This window comes from Pan paniscus, chromosome 4 (assembly GCF_029289425.2).
Source record: "Pan paniscus chromosome 4, NHGRI_mPanPan1-v2.0_pri, whole genome shotgun sequence".
Lineage (NCBI taxonomy): Eukaryota > Metazoa > Chordata > Mammalia > Primates > Hominidae > Pan > Pan paniscus.
In genome coordinates this window covers 14,732,171-14,755,430 of record NC_073253.2, presented here as the reverse complement: position 1 = coordinate 14,755,430, position 23,260 = coordinate 14,732,171, and the positions used below count along the sequence as shown (strand labels likewise).

General features: G+C 46.9%; 1 protein-coding gene and 1 pseudogene across 3 annotated transcripts in view; one reads left to right on the top strand and one right to left on the bottom strand.

The window, feature by feature from the left end:
* The first annotated feature begins 538 nt into the window (after positions 1 to 538).
* On the top strand, positions 539 to 695 carry LOC112440019 (small nucleolar RNA U3; annotated as a pseudogene).
* A 9,909-nt stretch (positions 696 to 10,604) lies between these two features.
* The window catches only part of TRIO (trio Rho guanine nucleotide exchange factor), a 366,651-nt gene continuing 353,995 nt past the window's right edge, over positions 10,605 to 23,260 (bottom strand). For all 3 annotated transcript variants that reach the window (XM_034959746.4, XM_034959748.1, XM_063604169.1), the window contains exons 51-57: positions 22,945 to 22,972; positions 22,568 to 22,730; positions 22,179 to 22,300; positions 18,167 to 18,245; positions 16,211 to 16,411; positions 13,549 to 13,687; positions 10,605 to 12,929 (exon numbers count right to left, since the gene is read on the bottom strand). In XM_034959746.4, the coding sequence (XP_034815637.1) occupies positions 12,387 to 12,929; positions 13,549 to 13,687; positions 16,211 to 16,411; positions 18,167 to 18,245; positions 22,179 to 22,300; positions 22,568 to 22,730; positions 22,945 to 22,972 (1,275 nt within the window). In that variant the 3' untranslated portion in view covers positions 10,605 to 12,386. The remainder of the gene's footprint in view (positions 12,930 to 13,548; positions 13,688 to 16,210; positions 16,412 to 18,166; positions 18,246 to 22,178; positions 22,301 to 22,567; positions 22,731 to 22,944; positions 22,973 to 23,260) is intronic.

Sequence of the window (23,260 nt, the reverse complement as noted above, 5' to 3'; positions counted from 1 at the left end):
TAAATATCCAGAATCTATAAGGAAATTAAACAAATGTACAAACCAAAACCAAACGATGTCATTAAAAAGTGGGCAAAAGACAGAATACTTTTCAAAAGAAGGCATATATGCGGCCAATAAGCATATGAAAAAATGCTCAATATCACTAATCATTAGAGAAATGCAAATTAAAACCACAATGAGATACTATCTCACACCAGTCAGAATAGCCATTATTAAAAAGTCAATAAATAGTCTGGGCATGGTGGCTCATGCTTGTAATCCCAGCACTTTGGGAGGCCGAGGTGGGCAGATTGCCTGAGGTCAGGAGTTCGAGACCAGCCTGGCCAACATGGTGAAACCCCATCTCTACTAAAAATACAAAAATTAGCCGGGTGTGGTGGCACACGCCTGTAGTCCCAGCTACTCAGGAGGCTGAGGCAGGAGAATCGCTTCAACCCAGGAAGTGGAGGTTGCAGGGAGCTGAGATCGCACCACTGCATTCCAGCCTGGGCGACAGAGCGAGACTGCGTCTCAAAAAAAAAAAAAAAAAAAAATCAAGACTATACTTTCAGGGATCATTTCTATAGTTTGTTACTAGAGAAGTTTCTCTGAACGTGTAGAGCACCGATTTGGTGGGACTGTAAACTAGTTCAACCATTGTGGAAGTCAGTGTGGTGATTCCTCAGGGATCTAGAGCTAGAAATACCATTTGACCCAGCCATCCCATTACTGGGTATATACCCAAATGACTATAAATCATGCTGCTATAAAGACACATGCACACGTATGTTTATTGCGGCATTATTCACAATAGCAAAGACTTGGAACCAATCCAAATGTCCAACAATGATAGACTGGATTAAGAAAATGTGGCACATATACACCATGGAATACTATGCAGCCATAAAAAATGATAAGTTCATGTCCTTTGTAGGGACATGGATGAAACTGGAAACCATCATTCTCAGTAAACTATCACAAGAACAAAAAACCAAACACCGCATATTCTCACTCATAGGTGGGAATTGAACAATGAGATCACATGGACACAGGAAGGGGAATATCACACTCTGGGGACTGTGGTGGGGAGGGGGGAGTGGGGAGGGATAGCATTGGGAGATATACCTAATGCTAGATGACGAGTTAGTGGGTGCAGCGCACCAGCATGGCACATGTATACATATGTAACTAACCTGCACAATGTGCACATGTACCCTAAAACTTAAAGTATAATAAAAAAAAAAAAAGAAAATCTTTGGGGTGAATGAAATTGCCCATGGATTAACTGGAGTGATAAGAACTGGGGATCAGTTAGAGGAAAATAAAACCACAAACTATTAAAAAAAAAATGTTTATAGCATAGTCATAGAAAAAAATACTAGCTATTAAATAAGCTAGTTAAATGGTGCTACAGCATCTACATGGATACATCTTTCAAATGGAATGCTAAGTAATAAAAAGCAAGTTGCCGAAGTTAGATGGCAAGCTACACGAGTTGTTGTTAAATGATTATAAATATATGTGTATATATATGTGTGTGTGTGTGTGTGTGTGTGTGTGTGTGTGTGTGTGTGTGTGTGTGTATATTTGGGAGGGAGTCTCGCTGTTGTTGCCCAGGCTGGAGTGCAATAAAACATCGAAAATTCTGCCATATTAAAATAAAAATATCAATATTATTAAAGAGAACAGAAAAGAAATCAATAAATAACAGGTGCTGGTGAGGTTGTGGAGACAAGGGAACATTTATACGCTGTTGGTGGGAGTGTAAATTAGTCTAAATTAGTTCAAACACTGTGGAAAGCAGTTTGGCGATTCCTCAAATAACTAAAAAACAGAACTACCACTCGAAGCAGCAACCCCATTTACTGGGTGTTTACCCAGAGGAATATAAATTGTTCTACCATAAAGACACATGCACGTGAATGTTCACTCCAGCACTATTCACAATAGCAAAGACATGGACTCAAGCTAAATGCCCACCAATGACAGATTGGATAAAGATAATATGGTACATATATACCATGGAATACTATGCAGCCGTAAAAAACAATAAGATCGTGTCTTTTGCAGGAACGTGGGTGGAGCTGGAGGCCATATTCTTTGCAAACTAACCCAGGAACAGAAAACCAAATACCGCATGTTCTCACTTATAAGTGGGAGCAAAATAATGAGAGCCAATGGGCACAAAGAGGGAATTTGAACAAACACTGGGGCCTACTTGAGGGAGAAGGGTGGGAGGAGGGAGAGGATCAGGAAAAATAACTATTGGGTACTATGCTTAGTACCTGGGAGGCGAAATGGTCTGTACAACAAACCCCACCTGACACGAGTTTGCCTGTATTAACAAACCTGCACATGAATCCCTGAACCTAAACTAAAAGTTTAAAAATGTAATCATAAAGAAATGGATGGATTGCATAAAGCTGAGTAAAAGAGGTTTCTAACCTTCAAAAATGGAGCAGACAGGCATATGTTTTCTATTAAATATGCAGTAATTATAAACGAGGCAACTAGTTTTAAAGCCTCTACTCTTCTTGGACTTTCACAAGAGACTTTGCCTTGCAAACCATCTAACTTTCCCAGAGCAGGAAAATGCTCTGGGAATCTCAGCAGTCCCGAATGCAAGCCCCTGAACTTCAATAGGATGGCGGACACATCCTGAAAGAGAAACCCTGGTACAATTTTTGAATTGTAAATAAGAAATGGCCAATGGAGAAAGATATTCGTGGAAGCAAATGTTCTGTTGCTTCAAATTACATGAGAATTATGCTGTCCTCTGCCACCATTTGCCGTTGCCAGAGCAATTGACACCTGGACCTAACCTGAGCTCACTGCCTGGAAAGCCTGCTCTCTCTTTGCTTTCTCTGGTTCTTTCAGAACTTCTGTTAGACAATTCATTGAATCCCATCTTTCAGAAGTTATTTGGGTCCATTCTTTTCCCCTCTGGCCTTTGCATCCCCTCTGATCCTACCTCATGGACCGCTCTGCAATGAGTGGCTAGGGCCTGCCCAGGCCACTGGCTCTTGGTAGCCTGGCCAGTTTCTTACTTACCATCTGTCATCAGTTACCTTTTTCTGGATATTCTGGTTCGGTTACTGTGGAATAGTAGAAGAATATTACTACTGGTAGTTAAGTAAGACGTCGGCAAGAAATGAATCTGCAGAAAATGTACAAGACAGTGAAATGTGCAAAGAGCTTACATTCTGACAGTTATTGGTTGTGTAGGTTCCCCTTTCTATAACTGATACAATTGATCTCTTTTGAAAATAAGATCAAGCAGTTGTTTTATACCTATCTCAGGAAACCAACGTCACATAATCCTAAAACTAGCAAATAGAAAAAGAAGCACCGATACTGGATTTCTGCTTCTGGGAAATGGAGCAGACATATTCTCTCCTATTCCTCCCACTACCTACAAGAAACAGCTTGATGTTACCTATGAAACAAACATAAGAAGACTCTGCAAGATGAAGACAGCAGATCCGTGTGGGGCTTCAGGGATGAGGAATCCCAAGGATGGTGGGTTCCCTGGGATTTCTTTTTGCCTCATGTATCCCAGACATGGAGCTAAAGAAGCCAGCAATGTGGAAATGCCATAGCTGCAGACAAAAAAGGTCCCAACAAAACCTTGCTCTCTTCAGACAAGAGCACAGGAAAGGGGCAGCCTGCAGGACAGAAAACCTTTAGACATTAACTGCTCTTCTCCAGCCACTCATCACAGAAAAAACAGTGGCTCCCACCTTCACCCCGCCAGCAAAGACTAGTGCAGAGCCCAGACTTCCACCCTCACCCAGCTGTAATGGGGCACCTCTGCCAACGTGGTGTTAGAGAAGCCCAAATGGGGGAAGCAGAACTTTCACCTCTGCTGAACAGTAACAAGACTCTCCATCCTCTTTGCTATTGGAGGGATCGTAGTTTCAGAAAGGACGAGCTGATCTTTCTCTTCTGCATGTAGTAAGCCATAAAGATTCCTCTGGGAGGGGAACAGTCACCATGCCAGAGCAAGAAAATAGCCCTTATCAATAGAGGCTTGGAATTGGAGGCTGCAAGGAACCTGAATAAACATACTTAATGAAGTAACCGTTACCTTCCACCTGTCTTATACCCATACCCCTCCACGTATATCTCCCAGTGACTCCCCTAGAAAATTTATTGCCTCTACCAGATTTTCTTTTTGAGACAGGGTCTTGCTCTGTCACCCAGGCTGGAGCACAGTGGTGCAATCCTAGTTCACCACAGCCTTCAAGATCTGCCACTGCACTCCAGCTCAGGCGACAGAGCAAGACTCCATCTCAGGAAAAAAAAAAAAAAAAAAAAAAAAAAAGCCTGGGCATGGTGGCCATGCCTGAAATCCCAGCACTTTGGTATGCCAAGGTGGGTGGATCACCTGAGGTCAGGAGGTTAAGATAGCTTACTATAGCCTTGAGCACCTGGGCTCAAGTGATCCTCCCACCTCAGCCTCCCAAGAAGCTAGGAACAAGACATGTGCCAACACACAGCTTATATATATATATATATATATTTAGAGATAGGGTCTTGCTATGTTGCTCAGGCTGGTCTCGGACTCCTGGCCTCAAGTCATCCTCTTGCCTCAACCTCCCAAAGTGCTGGACTTACAGGCATGAGTCACGATGCCCAGCCCAGATTTTCTTTATCCTGTCTGTCATTTCTTCTCAAATTTATCATTCTTTGTCTAAAAAGTATAAAAGCATCTTGCTTTGGCCATATCTTTGGACTTAACTCTCTTGCAAAGGTCCTCACATATATGTAAAACTAATAAAATTTGTATACTTTTGTCTTGTTAATCTTCCTGGTGTCAATGTGGTTTCTAGAGCCAGCTGAAGAGTTCACTAACAGCTAAAAGGAGAGGGAGGATTGGAGGTAATCTCTGCCTCCCCTACAACTGTCAGAATTTTATACCCAGCAAAATATATCCTTCAAAAATGAAGGGGGAGTCAAGATGCTCTCAGAGGAAGGAACACTAAGAGAATTTGTTGCTAGGAGGACTGCCTTAAAAGAATGACTAGAGTAAGTTCTCTAAGTAGAAAGGAAAGGATAAAGGAATCAATCTCAGAAAATCAGGACGAGAGAACAATGGAAAGAGGAAATGTATGGGTAAATACATTTTCTTTTTCCTCTTTAGTTTTCTAAATTAAGTTTGATGGTTGAGGTGAAAACATACAACACTGTGTCATGTGTTTCTAAATGTATGTGGAGAAAATACAAATGCTCCTTAACTTATGATGGGGTTACATCCCGGTAAACACAGTATGTCAAAAACATTATAAGTTGAAAATGCATTTAATGCTCCAATAAACCCTTTGCAAAAAATACTAAGTTGGCCGGGTGCGGTGGCTCATGCCTGTAATCCCAGCACTTTGGGAGGCCAAGGTGGGAGGATCACCTGAGGTCAGGAGTTTGAGACCAGCCTGGCTAAAATGGTGAAACCCTGTTTCACTAAAAATACAAAAAAATTAGCTGGGCGTGGTGGTGCACACCTTTAATCCCAGCTACTGGGGAGGCTAAGGCATGAGAATCACTTGAACCCGGGAGGCAGAGGCTGAGTGAGCTTAGATTGTGCCACTGCGCTCCAGCCTGGGTGACAAGAGCAAGACTCTATCTCTAAAAAAAAAAAAAAAAGAAAAGAAAAAAAAGAAAAAGGAAAATCCAAAAGAGTCTACAAAAAATACTCAGAACTAGTAATTCAGTTCAGCAAATATGTGGGATAAGAGATGAGCATTCAAAAATCAACTGTATTCTGTATTTCTATATAGTAGCAATAAATGCATGAACACCAAAATTCAAAATAAATATTTATAATTGTTTAAAAGAAGAAGTACTTAGGCAGAATTCTAATAAAACATATACAATATATGAACTTGTAGAACTACTGATGAAAGAAATCAAAGGAAATATGAATAAATGGAGACATACCATATTCATGGATTGGAAGGGTCAACATAGTAAAGATGTCAGGTCTCCCCAGATGGATACACAGATTTAATACAATGCATATAAAAATCTCAGAAAGATATTTTGTAGATATAAATAAGGCTATTGTAAAATTTATAAAGGCAAAGGAACTAGATTAGCAGAAACAATTTTGAAAAAAAATAAAGTAGGGGGATGTCTACTTGCTTTCAAGACTTACTATATAGCTACAGTGTGTGTGTGATATTGGTGGAGGGATAAATAGATCAATGGAACAGAGTAGAGAAACCAGGAATAGGCCTACATAAATAGTCCCAGCTGATTTTTGACAAAATATAAAAAGGAAGCTTTTTTTTTTGAGATGGAGTCTTGCTCTGTCACCCAGGCTGGAGTGCAGTGGAGCACTCTCGGCTCACTGCAACCTCCACCTCCCCGGTTCAAGCGATTCTTCTGCCTCAGCCTCCCGCGTAGCTGGGACTACAGGCATGCACCACTATGGCCGGCTAATTTTTTGTATTTTTAGTAGAGATGGGGTTTTACCGTGTTAGCCAGGATGGTCTCAATCTCCTGACTTCATGATCCGCCCACCTTGGCTTCCCAAAGTGCTGGGATTACAGGCGTGAGCCACCGCAGCCAGCCAAAAGGAAGCTTTTTTAAAACAAATGTTGCTGTAACAATTGGACATCCATATGCAAACAACAAAACCCTCAGCCTAAACCTTACACTTTATATAAAAATTAGCTCAAAATGAATCATAGACTGAAGTGTAAAACGTGAAACTTAAAAACTGTTAGGAAAAGCAGCTTAGGGAAAAAATCTTAAATATACAACTAGGTAGAGTTCTTAGACTTGACACCAAAAGCTTGATCCATAAAAGGCAAAAGTATTAAATTGGACTTCATCAAAATTTTTCTCTGTGAAAGATCCTGTTAAGATGAAGAAAAGACACACTACAGAGTAGGAGAGAACATCTGCAAACCATATCTCTGACAAAGGACTAGTATCTAGAATATGTAACAAACACTCAGAACTCAACAAGTAAAAACCAAACAATCCAACAAGAAAATGGGCCAAAGATGTGATGAGACATTTCAGGGAAGAGAATATAAAGATGTGCATATAAGTACATGAAAAGAGATTCAACATCATTCGCCAACAGGGAAATACAAATTAAAACCACAATAAGATATCACTTCACGCTTGTCAGTTTGGCCACATTAAAAAAGTGACACCACCAAATGCTGGTAAGGAGACAAAGAAACTGGATTACTCATACGTTGCTGGTGGGAATGTGAAATGATACAGTCTAGAACAGGGGTCCCCAACCCCAGGCCATGGACCAGTACTGATCCGTAAAAATTACTGGTCGGCAGTCTGTTAGGAACCAGGCCACACAGCAGGAGGGGAGCGGCAGGCGATGAGTGAAGCTTCTTCTGTATTTACAGCCACTCCCTATTGCTTGTATTACTGCCTGAGCTCCGCCTCCTGTCAGATCAGCCTGGGCGTTAGAATCTCATAGGAATGCGAACCCTACTGTGAACTGTGTATGCGAGGGATCCAGGTTGCACGCTCATGAGAATCTAATGCCTGATAATGTGAGGTGGGACAGTTTCATCCCGAAACCATCCCCCACTCCTTCCCCATCCATGGAAAAACTGTCTTCCACAAAACTGGTTGGTCCCTGGCGCCAAAAAGGTTGGGGACCACGGGTCTGGGAAACAGTTTGGCAGCACCTTAAAACATGTAATATGTGACTACAATATGATCTTCCAATTGTCTTATCCCAGAGAAATGAAAACTTAACGTTCATATGAAAATCTGTACAATGAATGTTCATGCAAACTATTTCTTAACAACCCAAAGCTAAAAAAAACCTCAGATGTCCTTCAATGGGTGAATGGTTCAGTTGTGGCCCATCCACACTGTGAACTACTACTCAGTAATAAAAAGAAAAAAAAAACTCTTGATACAACAATCTGGATTAATTTCCAGATAATGATGCTCGTAGAAAACACCTGTTTCAAAAGGCTACATACTGTATGATTTCGTTTAAATAACATTCTCAACGTGCCAAAGTTATAGAAATGGAGCACATGTAAGTGGTTGGCAGAGGTTAAAGAAGGGTGTGGTGGCAGAAGGGAAGTAAGTGTGGCCATAAAAGGGCAACAGGAGGGTCCCAGTAGTCGTGGAAATATTCTGCTTCTTGACAGTGTTACTGTCAGTATCCTGGTTGTGATGATGTACGATCGTGTATGTTATCACAGGCAAAGGGTACATTTCTTTTTTTTTTTTTTGAGATGGAGTTTTGCTCTTCTTGCCCAGGCTGGAGTGCAGTGGCGCGATCTTGGCTCACTGCAACCTCCGCCTCCTGGGTTCAAGCAATTCTCCTGCCTCAGTCCCCTGAGTAGCTGGAATTACAGGTACGTACTACCACGCCCGGCTAATTTTTTGTATTTTTAGTAGAGACAGAGTTTCTCCATGTTGGTCAGGCTGGTCTTGAACTCCTAACCTCAGGTGATCTGCCTACCTTGGCCTCCCAAAATACTGGGATTACAGGAGTGAGCCACCACACCCAGCCTAAGAGTACATTTCATAACAATTGGATGTGAATCTACAATGGCCTCAAAATAAAAGGTACAACCTACTTTAAAAAAGCATGTAATATATGAGTTTTACTTAAAAGGCAAACATATCTATGAATGGTAGAAATCAGAACAGTGATTACCTTGGGAGGGAGAGATTGACTGGGAAGGGGTGAGACAGACCCTCCTGGGGGAGGATTATGGATAACAGAAACGTTTTATAGTTTGCTTTGGGTGGCGATCACAGGTATATACATGTATAAAAATTTATTGACGTATGTATTTTCTGTAAGTTAAATTTCACATAAATAAATATAATATGGCCGGGCACGGTGGCTCACAGCCTGTAATCCCAGCACTTTGGGAGGCCAAGGCAGGCAGATCACGAGGTCAGGAGATCGAGACCATCCTGGTTACTGTGAAACCCCATCTCTACTAAAAAAAAATACAAAAAATTAGCCAGGTACGGTGGCAGATGCCCGTAGTCCCAGCTACTCGGGAGGCTGAGGCAGGAGAATGGCATGAACCCCGGAGGCGGAGCTTGCAGTGAGCCGAGATCACGCCACTGCACTCCAGCCTGGGTGACAGAGTGAGACTCGGTCTCAAAAAAAAAAAAAAAAAAAAAAAAAAAAAAAATATATATATATATATATATATATATATATATATATATATATATATATGGAGAATTGATTAGTTCCAAGAATTACTCCTTTCTCTACAATTGTCTCAAAAATGTACAGGAGAAAGGATCTTTTCCCCTAGTGGTCTAAGATGGTCTAATATTTGTAGTTATAAACAAGGCTATTCCAAAATTCATAAAGGCAAAGGAACTAGATTAGCAGCAACAATTTGGAAAAAAAATAAAGTGCGGGGGGATGTCTAGTTGCTTTCAAGACTTACTGTATAGCTACAGTAATCGAAGACCTAATCTAATCTAATAGATTATTGCTTCCTCCAAGATGAGTTTCATAATTCTGCTAAAACACTGATTTCCCTGACTTGTTAGGGCTAAAGAAAATCCGAGTATTTAAAATACTAGAATAACTTGCAGAATGTAAATTATCTTGGTATCTGAGAAAACAAAATCTAACGATCACGACAGACCAAACATCTGAGGCTCTTTCACTGGGCACAGTGAGTTCTGCTAATCTTACAGGCAGAACCACTCCATCGAGTCATTCAGCAAGTGTCCCATTTAAAGGACACCACCACACACCCCTCGCCTCCTTCGTGTTGCTCAGGTGTGGCACTGTGGTGGGCCAGGTAACTCCCCCGGGGCAGGATGCTGTGCTGGGCAGGTAGATTAGAACCAACCTTGAATTTCCGCCCCCTCCAGAGCCCACCGAGCCATAGGTACCGCTGGGACTTGGGCGGGCACACACCTCAGGGAGTTAGCTTCCCATGTCCTGACTTAGAGACTGCACAAGTGTCCTTTCACGTCAGCCTTCTATTCAGGACTTCAGCAAACAGATGAGAAAGAATACCTGTTCCTGATGGTGTGCTGAACAATGAAAGTCATCAGCCCAGAAGGAAAGCCAGAAAGAATCAAGAGAGAAGATACGGTCATTGGAAAAAATAAGCTACTGTCAGCAGGGTGGCAGAGCTGTGGAAGCCACTTGGCTGCAAGTCTCCCTGGACTGGGTGGGCCCAGGGCCGAGGCCGAGGCAGGGCCACCACTGGGGAGTCTTCTCCCAGGTGCAGGATCTTTGGTTTATTCTTAACCAAATGAAACTGTTTCATTTTCTTGAATCTATCTGGACATTACCTTTGCTTTTCTGAGGCCAGGATGAACGAGCTCTTCCCTCGCTTAATTCTCTGTTCATCAGGCAACAGGGTGCCTTAGCTATTCTAACCAGGACAAGCTACAGCCTTGCTGTGCACGGTCAGTCAACATTCTGGCACATACCAGGGTCTCGAGTGTGGTGTCTGTGAACCAGTCTGCAGGAGGCTGAGCAACTCCCATTTCTGAGTGTGTACAGAGGGTTCTCAATCCAGTACATTCTGCCACCTCCCGCCCACGAGAAGTCTCTGCATCAGTCTCTCCCTCAGCCATCTGTCTTTCCGATTCAACAGTGACCAATTTAAATAAAAAGCCTAACACAAAAATCAGGCAAATATGTTTAATTTTTTAAAATAACTGATGGCAAAATAAAATATTTACATCACATCATACTGTGTAAACATGTAAGGTCTCTGTACAAAGAAATATACATGCAAAATAATGTAAAAATTTAACTGAAATAATAAAAGAAACAATACACAAATAAAAATTATGAGGTTACGAATACACATCCAGTTTCGAATCCAATTTCTTTTAAAAAGTTTCTGTACAATTTTACAAGAAGAAACAAACAAAAACCCAACAAAAGAATAAATAAAATACATTGGAAGCTGCAAAGCTTAACTACGCCAGTTTATGGCTCAAGACCCAGGTGTCTGGCTGGCTTGGGAAGCGGGCTGGTCTCCTTTGTAGTGCAGTTCACACGAGAAAGATAAAAAGACATCCAGAAAACTTCGAGGGTGCCCAGAAACCCAGCCTCCTTGAGTTGAAAGGACTCCCCACACCAGTGCGAATGCTGCCACAGTGACTCGGGCATTGGGTACCAGCCGCGGGGCGGCCAGTGCTTAATCGGCTTTTATTTCTTACCAAAAGCTCAAAACCCAGCCAATTTTTATATAGAAAGTTGAACGTCAAAAAGTCTAAAAAGTAGTAAATGTCCAGACTGATTTTGGGAAAAAAAATAATACTTTGGCATTCTGAATAATAGCATAATAAATTTTAAAACATTACCCTATTATCCAGTTTTATATTCAGAGTATGAAATCACTTTTTGCAGTCCTCAAAACCAACAAATTTCACGAAAAGTCTCTTTGAACCGATGGCACAGGGCTACGACCCTACCCACCCACCCGCCAACCCCAACACACACACAAAACCATAAAGCTCACCATACGAAGTATGTGCTTTTTCTATGTATTTATTACAGGTACAACAGAGGTCTTCATAAATAGTTGCATAAAATGTTAAAGCCACAACATTGCACATGATATGAAGTAAAACCAAAAAACCCCCAATGAGTGCATTTACAGTATTTTCATCTGACTGTGTACTGCTCAACAATCTGATTGACGGCTTGGGGCAGGAACAGGGGGAGGGGCAGTGGGGCAGGACCCAACCTGATGTCTTCATTTGATGGGCAGACCCTCGGACCCCCAGAGGAAGCCCCAGGTGGTGGGTGGGGGGTGGGTAGGGGAGGCAGGTGGGAAAATGACAGACCGAAGGCAGGAACAGTCTTATATACAAGTAAGGCCTACATTTCATCAGAGCAAAACGATTCATTCTATTTTATGCAAAAGTTTGAGGTTGAATGCACGTTTCAGAAGCCACGTCGGGCGTGAGATGCACACAGACGAGGCGCCTGGAAGCTCAGAGCCGAGTGGTCTCTGAGCCCTAGACAAGGCCATGGGAGTGGCCGCCACCTAGGTGCGTCTTCCCCAGAGATGCACAGTATCTTTGTTCGTTAACACCAGTGGTTGAACATAGGCATTTTGTTTCCTTGAATAAATCTTGAAAACGTTAAATTTGCAAAATTCTATTCATGTTTGTTTAAAAAAGTATCTTTTTATTTTTTTGCAGAAACCTGAATAAAATACTGTGATACAGCAATGCGACCTCTGCCTTGGGCAGAGTGTAAGTGACGGTCCTCCACCCCAGCGCAGCTTGCAGCTCTGTGTCCAAGCACTGCTGAGCACAGCTCACTTGGAATGCAATTTCACACGATGAACATACCGGCAGCTGATCAGTTATGTTTGCTTGTTTTCTCTTGAAAATTCAGATTAACAGCTGATTGGCAGGTGAAAGAGAATGAGAAAGAACTTCTGGATAGGTCAAACTCTAGGCAGAAGCCTGCTCTGCAGAAAGTTTTTAATGCTACGGATAGGTCGAACATCATTCTGGTGTTTGCGCCGCTCAATGAAGGAAGTCAGTCTGGACGTGTCGAGGACGCCCGTGCTTCTGCCGTTGCCGGCCTGCAGCCACTGCTCCTGGAGGGCCAGCGCAGCCGAGGGACGCTTGGCGGGGTCCTCCTGCAGGAGGAAGCACACGAACTCCTTGGCCTTCTGGCTCACTCCTTTAAAGTAGTCATCTGGGAAGCTAAAGTCTAAGCGGCAAATGTTCAGGCAGGTCTCTTCCACACTGTCATCCAGGAAGGGGGACACGCCACTAAGAAGTACGTATGTGAGCACTCCAACACTCCACGTATCCGAGGTCAGGGAGACAGGGTTCCCGAGGATGATTTCAGGGGCTGCGAATTCAGGGTTCCCCAGTAACTGGTGGATGTAGTAGGTCGTGTTGAGCTGAACAGCATCTCCAAAGTCAGCCAGTTTGATGGTTGGCTTGGCTAAACTCTCATCCACCAGGATATTCTCAGGCTGGAAATCAGAATACGACTGTCATTTTCAGACCATCCAATCTTAAGCTTACTTGTGATGATGGGCGGGACTCTATGGTGAGGTGGAAGGAATCTAGGATGTCAACTAGGACAAGCCATGCATGTGCAAAGCAGGCCGGACCACTCAGCTGGCAGCCGAGGGTGAGGAGGAAGAGATGACACAGCGGAGCTGGGACCCAGATCCACACAGGGCAGCTCTCTTTGGAGATCTAAGTGCCAAGTAGCCTAATGAAACCAGGCTGCTTTATGAAGCTGGGTGTTCATTTTCCCTCCCAGCACCAAGGGGAATGCTCTCTTTCCTGCCTAAGCTACCACTGCACCTGCCACACCCACCGGGCAAAACTCATGGGGACTTTCTGAAAGTCGTGGAAGGCTGGGAGGGCTCCGGCGTTTTACCCAGTGTGCTCCTGACCGTGTGCATCACTGAACGCAAACGCTTAGAAAGAGAGATTAGCAATCAGTGTCTGCGCTGCCCCACCCACCCTTTTTGTCCCTAGTCACTTGGGGGCTCCTGGCCTGGCTTCAGAGGGGGCTCTGTGTCCCGCATGGCCAAGCCGGTGTGCTCAGACCCCCCTTCACCTGCCCGGGGCCTCACCAACCTTTAGGTCCAGGTGTGCTATCCTGCAGTTGTGCAGGTACCGGACAGCTTCCAGAACCTCCCCCAGGTGCGCCCTGATCTTCCCTTCAGTGAGGCTTCCCCATCGCACCACGCAGTCCAGGAGGCGACCCTGGTCAGCCCTAAAGAGGCAGGAACGGGTGACTGTTATGATGCAATTTGCTTTGAAGACCTCTTTGGGCTAGTAAGAAGTAAACATGTCGGACCTGTCACCTGTTATGAATGTGTCATCGGGATCTCAGGGCCATGCCTCTAAGGCGTGACTAGACAAGGAGGGGGATTTTGTAAAGCTCTGTTGGGAAGATGCGAGTGGGGTACAGGGTGTCTCCATCTTAAGAGGGAAGCCGGTGGTAGAGCGGCACAGTCAAGGGTCCAAACCCGCCTGTTGCGGGGGATGGCGTGGCCCGGCTGCCGGCAGTACCAGGTGCAGCAGGCATCCTGCGGTATCTGCTGAAGGAAGGCAAGTAGCTCATGCTTCTCGGAGCTGTAGTTTCCTCACCTGTAGAATGGGCCACGGGTAGACTCACCAAGATCATGTAACCACAGGCTGGGCAGGAGGTGACACACTGAGTGCTCAGTGTTGGACTCAGAAGGCTTCCTCCTCTGAAACTACTGTTCATGCTAAAAAAACACTTACCCAGCACTGCCAAGTGCCAGGGGCTCAACGCCTTCTAACAACTCATTTAATCCTTATGACTCTCTGTGAAGTGGGCCTTAGTGTACCCATTTGATACATGAGGAAACTCAGGCACAGAGAAAGCATGAAACGTTCCCAAGGTCCCACAGCTCCAGAGTGGAGAAGCCAGGATTGGACTGAGGTGGTCTGGCCCCCACCTCTCTCAACACCGGCCTATGCTGCTCTCTCTGCAAAACAGAAATCTGTAGGAAGATCAGCTGCCTGTCTAGCAATGGGGAGTCGCCGGTGAGAACAGGAGTAATCTGTCATGAAAACGGATCCTATTAACAGGATGGTGAGGCCAAACCATTTTGTTTCCCAGAAATGACAGCTGAAAGCACTGAAATGTCAGTCCAGAAACGAAGGCCTTTAGGAGATTTGTGACAAGCACTCAAGCCACAGTTTTGTTAAAACTCCCCAGGGAAGGTGAGCAGTGGCCATTGGTCACCAGCGTCTGGAGCCAGAAAGGAGACCTCCCGGGTCCTGAGGCTCCCAGGCCAGGCCTCGGCTTGGATGTCGGCTCGGCTCTTCCACACACATCGCCCCATCTCGGCCCCACGACAACCCTCCAAAGCCAGTGTGACTTTTAAGGACACCAGGGTGAGAAATGAGCCGATGAGAGGGAGGGCGGGGACTGAGGCCAGGCGAGGCCAGTGGACCGCCTCTCCATACACACTGCTCAGCCTCACTGCGCCCCACCGTCTGCCCTTCTGCCATGAGATGTGCTTTCTATTCTTGAAAGAGGGGCTGGAAGCACGTCCCCATGTGCTGGGGGAGGTTCTAGCTGTGCAGCCATGGGTGGGAGGCCTTCCTGAGACACCCATGGCATATGGGCGGCCCGAGGAAGCTGGTAAGGCTGCATGTGGGGCCATGTGGGACGCTGTGGCAGCCTTGCCCTAGGAAGGGTATGGGGAGGCATTTATAGTTTCTTTAAGAAAAAAATGACATTAACTACAACATCAGGTACAGGGCCTGGAGGGAGTTCCTGCCGGTGAGGGGCCCTGAGCTTGAGTCTGCCCCTACATGACCCCATGGGGGCGCCCTGCTAATCCTATCCTTCCCACTGAAGAAGCTATGCAAACTTCCCAAACGGTGGCAAAAGGTTTTACCCTTCCCCATGGAAAAGCAGCTGTAAATGCAAGTAAATGTATAAAATGACTCCCCCTAAAAAGGAGGAATCGACATTTTTCAAAGCTAAATGCACAGATGTTTGGGGTGGATGAATCCATGGGGGTCGTCCCTGCCTTGCAGGAGGTTGGGTAGCATCCCTGGCCTCCGGCCGCTCCCTGCTGGACTCACCCCCAGCCTGAGCTCTCCTGACATTTCCACGAGAACCCACCCCTAGATGAGAACCGCTCCTGTGGGACGCAGGTTTCAAACTCTTTTCTTGACGTGACTGAATTATTTTCTGATCTTACACAGGAGCCCAGTAAGTACAACGGGGACCAGAGGGGCAGCTCTGGTTGGTGTGCCCGCGCCCCCTCTGCGGAGGACATTCTGCGGGGAGGTGCGTCTTACCCTCCCATCCAACTGGCCTTCACTTGGCAGGAGGCCTGAGGGGCACCCCGCTGATCCGGGGTGAGCTGGCCCTGCACAGGCTTGGGGTATCAGGTCAGCCTCCAACCACTAATGGGGGCTTGGGTTCAGCACCAGAGACAGCCTGGCCTCACGGGACCTTCAGAAAAGGGGTGGGGCGGGGGGGTGCGTCTCCGGGTTGGCTAAGCATGTCAGGTGTTCCATCCCAGCAGTGACTGCCCTTCATCAGGCAACCGCCCTGTGGAAGACCACACTGCTTTCTGCCATTACTGGAAGGCTTGAAAACTGCGGGCTCTGACAGTGAAGATGTTTTTTAGTTCTGTAAATTCTACAAACCCAACTTCTATCCTTCTTAGAGAACAAACAGGAACAACAAAACCCCCTGAGGTGGAGGCAGAGGGCTGGGCAGAGGGAAGGCCAGGTGTGTACGCACATTTCTAAGACCAGGATGTAGCTGGTGGGGGTCTCAAAGGTGTCGAGGAGGCCGACAAGCAGGGGGTGCTGGAGGCTCTGCAGGATGCCAAGCTCATGGGTGACCTGGTCGCGCTTCATCAACTTCTTGTTCACAAACTTAGTGGCCACTGCTCGCTTGGTTCCTTTCTGATCACATTTCTTAACGACAGAGAATCTGCCCCTGTAAAATATGTCAGGGGGACCATCTGCAGAGGCTGCTGAGGTCTGGCACCGAGAAAGACTCTGTTATCCTAAATGGACTGGCTGTGTGGTGGCCCAGCCCTGTCCAGAGGCCCTGCTCTCCCGGCCACTCCACGGAGGGGCTGTGGTGCCATGGCTGTCCCCCAAATCTGCCCTTGTCCCCGCAGCCATGCAGTTCTGCTGGTCCTTCCTCCCAGGCAGCCTTGGTCTCCTCACGTCGGTGGCTGCTTTCCCAGCACTGAGTGTGGGGGAAGTGACAGGGGAAGACCTCTGAGCCTTGGCCTTGCCAGGCGACTCCCTTCTGCTTCCCACGACGAGCAGAAGCTGGGATGGCTGCTCACGCCTCCCGTCAGCCACCTTTCCCTGCACGTTTGAAAGGTGCGTCTGCTGTGGTCACTGCCTCAGCCTCGCCCCTGTGGGGGTGTGTGGGGCAGGCACGAGGACCCTGGAGCTGCCCCTGATGACCCACTCCTGGGGACTGGCCACACCTCAACGCGATCTGGACGAGGCCTTGGACCTCAGGTGGGGGCCTGGGCTGGGGGCCTGAGGTGGGTGAGTGCATTCTGCACATGTGAGGACCAGAGACGCGCCTGTGGCGGGCAGACTGTGTGGTTAAAGGCCACGGTTTTGCTACTTCTGTCACTCGGAGGCGGGGGCTATTCGTCCCCTTGAATCACGGCTGCCTGGGGCTGGCTCTGGCCCACAGGATGTGGAGGACGTTGGTCGTTCTGAGGCTGGGCCTTCAGAGGCCTTGACGCTCCTGCTCCTGCTGTTCTGGGATGCCACTGCCCTCACGTGGGGGAGCCCAGGGTGAAAGTTGATGTGGAAAGAGGCCAGTGTCCCAGATAACGCCTCTGACACGCATGGGGCATGGTGCACCAGCTGACCAGGCCAGGAGAGGCCAACAGAATAATGGTCCCATCTGCCCACTGCACTGGAAGAAGGCACATGTCACCACTGTCCTAAGACAGCATGTGCTGGTGTGACTTTTTATGCAGCCACAGACAGCTGACAGAGACAGCAACAGGAGCCATGTGACTAGTTATGACCTCAGGAATGAACGCCAGAGGGTGCTGCTGGCTGGAGTTTCTGGGGGAGTTCTTACCAAGGGACAAAGGACAGCTGTCATGCTCCTCTGACCTTGCTCTTCCTGCCACATGGGACACAACACCTGAATGTGTGTGCTGTGTGGCCCTGGAGGCAGAGCCAAGAGAAGCCGGGCTGTCTGATGGCACTGCTGGGCCGCCCCTGACTCGGCTGCCCCTCATGAAGAGAAAGAACCCCTTTGATGGGGAAACCTCTCTCTTAAGTTTGTGCAAGAGGACCCCGATACCCCATCTAATTTTACTGTCACTCCTTGAAGTCTCCACGCACGAATGAAACGTGAAGGGCACAAGAGGATTAAGAACTACAAGAAGCGTTTGAAAGACTCCTGAACTCTCCCAAGGACGGCACAGAGCTACCACTATTCCACATGCATAGAGGGAAGCAATTTCTCCCCACTGAGGGGTGACTGGTGGCATTCGGCCCTCTCTGCTGGAACCCGAGTGGAAAACGGCTTCCTTACTTCCCCAGTGTTTAGCGTCTAAAGGCAATGAGAGTTACGATTCAAATGCAAGACACACAGCTTCCAACTGCTGGCAAGATAACACTGCTTAGCTTTATTCCTGCACTCTCTGGTATGTCTTCCCCATGCTCTGCTCTTTCAGAAGGCATTCTGGGTTGTGCATCATACCTGCCAAGCTCAGCCACTTCACTGTAGAAGGAGTCAAAGTTGTCTTTCCAGGTCACCATGATCCCATCCATCCCTGGACCTGCAAGAAGAACAGCACCTGCCTGAGCTTGTTTCCCATGGAGCTTCTTGGGTAAGAAGGCTATCGCCACGCACTGTCCCTCACAGCAGCTGCGCGTGGCCACCGGGCACCTGCCACACGGCTCATGCGAGTGGAGATGTGGTGGCTGCATAAAGGACACACAGACACTGGGGCTTAGTGTGAAGGAAGAATGCAAAATAGTTCACTAATAATTTTTCAAATATTGATTTCATGTTGAAATCTAATACTTTGGATGTATTTCATTAAATTAAATACATGTTAGTAAAAACTGCTTTTATTTTTATTTTTAAAATGTGTTTACTAGAAAAATCTAAACTTGCATATGTGGCCTCTTTTTGCTTCTATTGGACAGCACTGCTACAGATGGTCCTCCCCGTTCACCTGGCCGCACCACCTCGAGGCTAAGTTGCTCTCTCCTCCCCACGCCTCCTTTCACAGCCGTGAGAGATCAAGAGTCCACAGTATTTACTTAACGTCCACAGGGTTTTACATGGTTAATGAATCATAAATACACTACAAAGAGGATTTTATTATAAAAGTGCCAACTATAAATCACCTGTTAGTAATGAACCCTGTGTACATGTCCACAGGAACAGAAAGCATCCTTTCAAGAGTCTTCCTGTGAAAAGAAGCACTAAGTGGGGGAGCCCCACGTGGCCCCGCTGCCAGGCAGCCCCTGGGAAGCACAGCTGCCACTGTGATTCTAGGCCTCCACGGGAGCCTGGCCCTCCCGACCCCACTCATCCAGCCTCCTCTCCCCACTTAGTTTCCTCTCCCCTCTTTCGGCCCGCTCACCTGACCTGCAGTCCAGCCCAGGCCGAGCATCTGCCCATCCCTATCTTCACGTGGGCTTCCTCACCTCTCCCCAGGTTGTCACTGGGAATGCGTTTCCTTAAACCATGTCCAATCCAAGCTGACTTGTCTAATCGGGCTCCCTGGGGTGGTGGCCACCTCCTCCATGTGCCTTCCCTGACTCACTCATGGCTGGAAATCATCTCCTCACATAGCAGTGGGCAGTCCTGGTGGGTGCCATGTGCTGCCAGCTAGCACTGTTGTCACAGGAGTACTGCTGACTGCTACATGACTACAAGTGAACCCGTGTCTGATCCACCTCTGCAGCCTCCCAAAAACCAGAAGAATGCCTGGCACACACAAAGCCTCAAATCTTCACTGAAGGACACACAAGAAGCAATAATTTCACATCAATCACTTAAACCACAGGCTACGTTTTATTCTGCAGTCTTTTTTTTGTTAATGCTGGCACATTTGCACCCCTTTAAAGTGCTTTATAAATGGTAAGGCTAATTCTGACCTTGCAGGTGAAGGAGTACTGAGAGAGAAGCATTAATAAAAATAAAATTATTTCACTAGGCAGATTTGAAGCATCTACCAACTCACATTAAGAAATATTGGACTATTATTTACATAAAAATATTTTTTCTTCTTTTTTTAACTGAAAGGGCTTGGGTTTTTTTTTCTTTTTTTTAAATAAACATTTTTATTTGAGCATTACATATATACAGAAAAGTGGACCAAACATAAATGGCGACTCTGTGACCACCAACCAGACCCAGAGACAGAGCATCATAGTGGGCAGGTGCTCCCTGGCTCCTCTAAAACACACCTTTCTTTTTCTCTGTGCTTTTTTTTTTGTTTTTTTGTTTTTTTGAGGCAGAGTCTTGCTCTGTCACCCAGGATGGAGCGCAGTGGTGCAATCTCGGCTCACTGCAATTTCAACATCCCAGGTGGCAAGTGATCCCCCCACCTCAGCCTCCAGAGTAGTTGGGACCACACGCGCACACCACCACACCCAGCTAATTTTTTGTATTTTTGTAGAGATGGTGTTTTGCCATGTTGCTGGTCTCTAACTCCTGGGCTCAAGCCATGGCTACCTGCCTCGGCCTCCCAAAGTGCTGGGATTACAGGCATGAGCCACTGCACCTGGCCCCCTTTTCTCATGAACAGAAGCCTCGGCCCTGGCTGGTGGGATGACAGGGCTCTCTTTGGATGATTCTCTTGGACACAGTTTGGGGGCCTGCACGTGTCCTCAGGGTGCAGGGCCAATGCCTCCAGCCTCGGGACTCCCCTCTCACAGCCCAGACTCTGACCAGCTCCCTGCCTTGAGCCAGAGCTGGACTGAGAATAAGGCTTTGTTTCCTAAGCATCTGAGAACTGGGGCTCTGCAAGGCAGCCAGGGCCAGACAGAATGAGGGCGCACATCCCAGACAGCTCGTGGGTGCAGGAATAGCCTCAGGCAGACAGGAGTGGAGCCAAGGGTAGATTTAAAACAAAACACAAAATTACTGATGCCTGCAAACAAAGTGGCTTCTCTCAGAGAACAATTTGGAAATGGTTAAGATCATCTTGGAATAGTCCACATAAGATAATTCTTCTGAAGACCTTTAGGGGTGCAGCTGAATTTGTGTGATAGAAGTAACTACACACTTGGATTATTTTCCCATTTGCATTTCCAGGGTATGAATAGTCTTTTTTTTTTTGAGACAGAGTCTTGCTCTGTCACCCAGGCTGGAGTGCAGTGGCATGATCTCGGCTCACTGCAACCTCTGCCTCCTGGGTTCAAGTGATTCTCCTGCCTCAGCCTCACGAGTAGCTGGCACTACAGGCGCGTGCCACCACGCCGGCTAATTTTTTGTTATTTTTAGCAGAGATGGGGTTTCACTGTGTTAGCCACAATGGTCTCGATCTCCTGACCTCGTGATCCACCCACCTCGGCCTCCCAAAGCGCTGGGATTACAGGTGTGAGCCACTATGCCCAGCTGAATAGTATACCTTTCTAAAGTCCTTTAGCTTTTGCTAGTGATTAAAAAAAAAAAAAAAATTACCTGTGTAATTTCTGTGTTATTTACAAATTAGAAAATCTTTACTTTTTATTGTTTACTGCCAAATTCTAGACTTTTAAATTTCTTGTTCCATGATCCAAAAAATCAGAACATGTCTTCTGATTTAATGTTGTTAAAAACAGGAAATTAAGATATCTGGGACAAAAGTTCTAAGACAAATTCTGCTTATTGTCTACACACGGGGTGCTCCAGGACTCAATTTATCTTTCATCTGGGGTTTTATTTGTCCTCTGGAGGCACCTCCATTTGTGGCGCAGCCCAGTACTGCATGGCCGGCCTTCTGCAAGATGGCAGCAGAGAACAGTCCACACCTTTCTCAGCAGCTATCTACATCAGGCAACTACAGGACGTTTTGAAAGAGCCTAAGATATTGGTTCTGCCCCAGGGAGCTTGTGGTTTAGCTGAGGAGAGAGAAGAAGCTCTTCACACTGGAGCAAGCAGGCGCCATGGCAGATGCCTCCTAGCCAGACGCTCTGGACAAGCTACTGAGCCGCCCTGGGCCTGGCTCCTCCTGGATGGGGTGAGGAGGGCGCACATTCACCCAGAAGGGTTGCTGTTAGGGTCTCAGACAGGCACAGGGCCTGCACAGGCCCGGGACTCACCCACATCTCCTTTCCTGCTTTTCCCATGCACATTCTACATGAGACCAACCTAGACCAGATCCAGATTCAGCTGGGTAGCTGGATATGAGTGTTTTGAGTACTAGGAGCACGGAAAGCACCCTGCTCCAACTCAGAGGCTGGTCGTGGGGGGCCCTGGTACCCCATGGTGGGCAGCTAGAGGCCTTCACCAGGCAGGCCCCCATCCTCCTCCCAGCAACAGGAGCTCCGGTGTCTCCCCCGACCTTACATAAGGTGCTGAGAAGTCACTCTCCTGTGACATCCTAGACACTCTGGTCTGCTACTTACAACTGTCTTTTGAAGCCCCACAAATGACTTATTGTTCTATCTTTCAGGCCATTTGGAGTGTAAGGGCAGACTCAGGACTTAAGGAGACTCCTGAAAGACGTGCCCCACTGGGTCACGTAGAATCCTCGTTGCACAGTGCTTACCTAGGACCCTCAGGCTGGCCGACGATGAGGCTGAACCCATGTCATTGACAGCGATGCACGTGTAGATGCCGTCATCTTCCGTGGTCACGCCCACAATCTTCAGAGTGGCCTCTCCCAGGTCACTGCGGCACAGATGGGAACACACTGCGCGTCAGAAAAGCTGGGCCCGTGGCCATCAGCGCTGGCCTCCTCCTTCAGGATCAAGGGAAGGCAGGAGCTCAAGTGCTGATGAGGAGCTGTACACCCAGGCGTGAAATGGGCTCTCACGGAAGAAGTGGAGTGCCGAAGGCGGCCAAAGAAATCCATCCGTGAAGGAGGAATTTCCAGTTGCCAAGTGACAAGATGGTGCTCCCAGCCAGCGAAACCCACCAGGAGTGGGCCTCCCTCACCTGTAGGAGATGCTGTAGTGACCATCGTTGTTCAAGGTGTTGTGTTCAGGGCCCTTCCAGGTAATTGAGGCTTTGGGGCGGCCACAGACTCGACATCTAAGAACAACGGTCTCCCCTGTCTCACACGTGACCTCACTCAATGGAATGACGAATTCTGGGGGAACTGCACGGGAAAGGAGTCGGTAAAGGCCCATCAGCCCTGGCTCCTCCTCCACACCCACCCACATGTCCCCGACAGATTGATAGGACCTAACCCGCTATGCACGCCTAGAGCGCCACGGAAAACTCATTTCCAGAGGCCACACTCAAGTGCTCTGAAACATGCCCCACAGGTCTAGAATCATCTCTAGGACTAGAAGAAAAAGAACAGAACTCACCGTCATAAATGTAGTTGGGATTGAGAAGCTGAAATGGAAACAGCAAACAAGCATTAACTGAAATGAGCTACTTTAGGGTGTATTCCTTTCATTCCAGGGCTACAATTATTGTTGAAAGATTTGTAGAAACTGACTTGCCTGGGCATCAATCAAAACAGACCACATTTTCGCTGCACTCAAAAGCTTCATGTCACACTAATTTGGGTGGGTCTTTTTCTTCCTACCCACAAACACAAAAACACTGCTTAGATGTGTGTTTTTCTCATGCTACAGGCTGAGTCCAGCTGGTCCTCAGACGCCTTCCTAATGCAGAGCC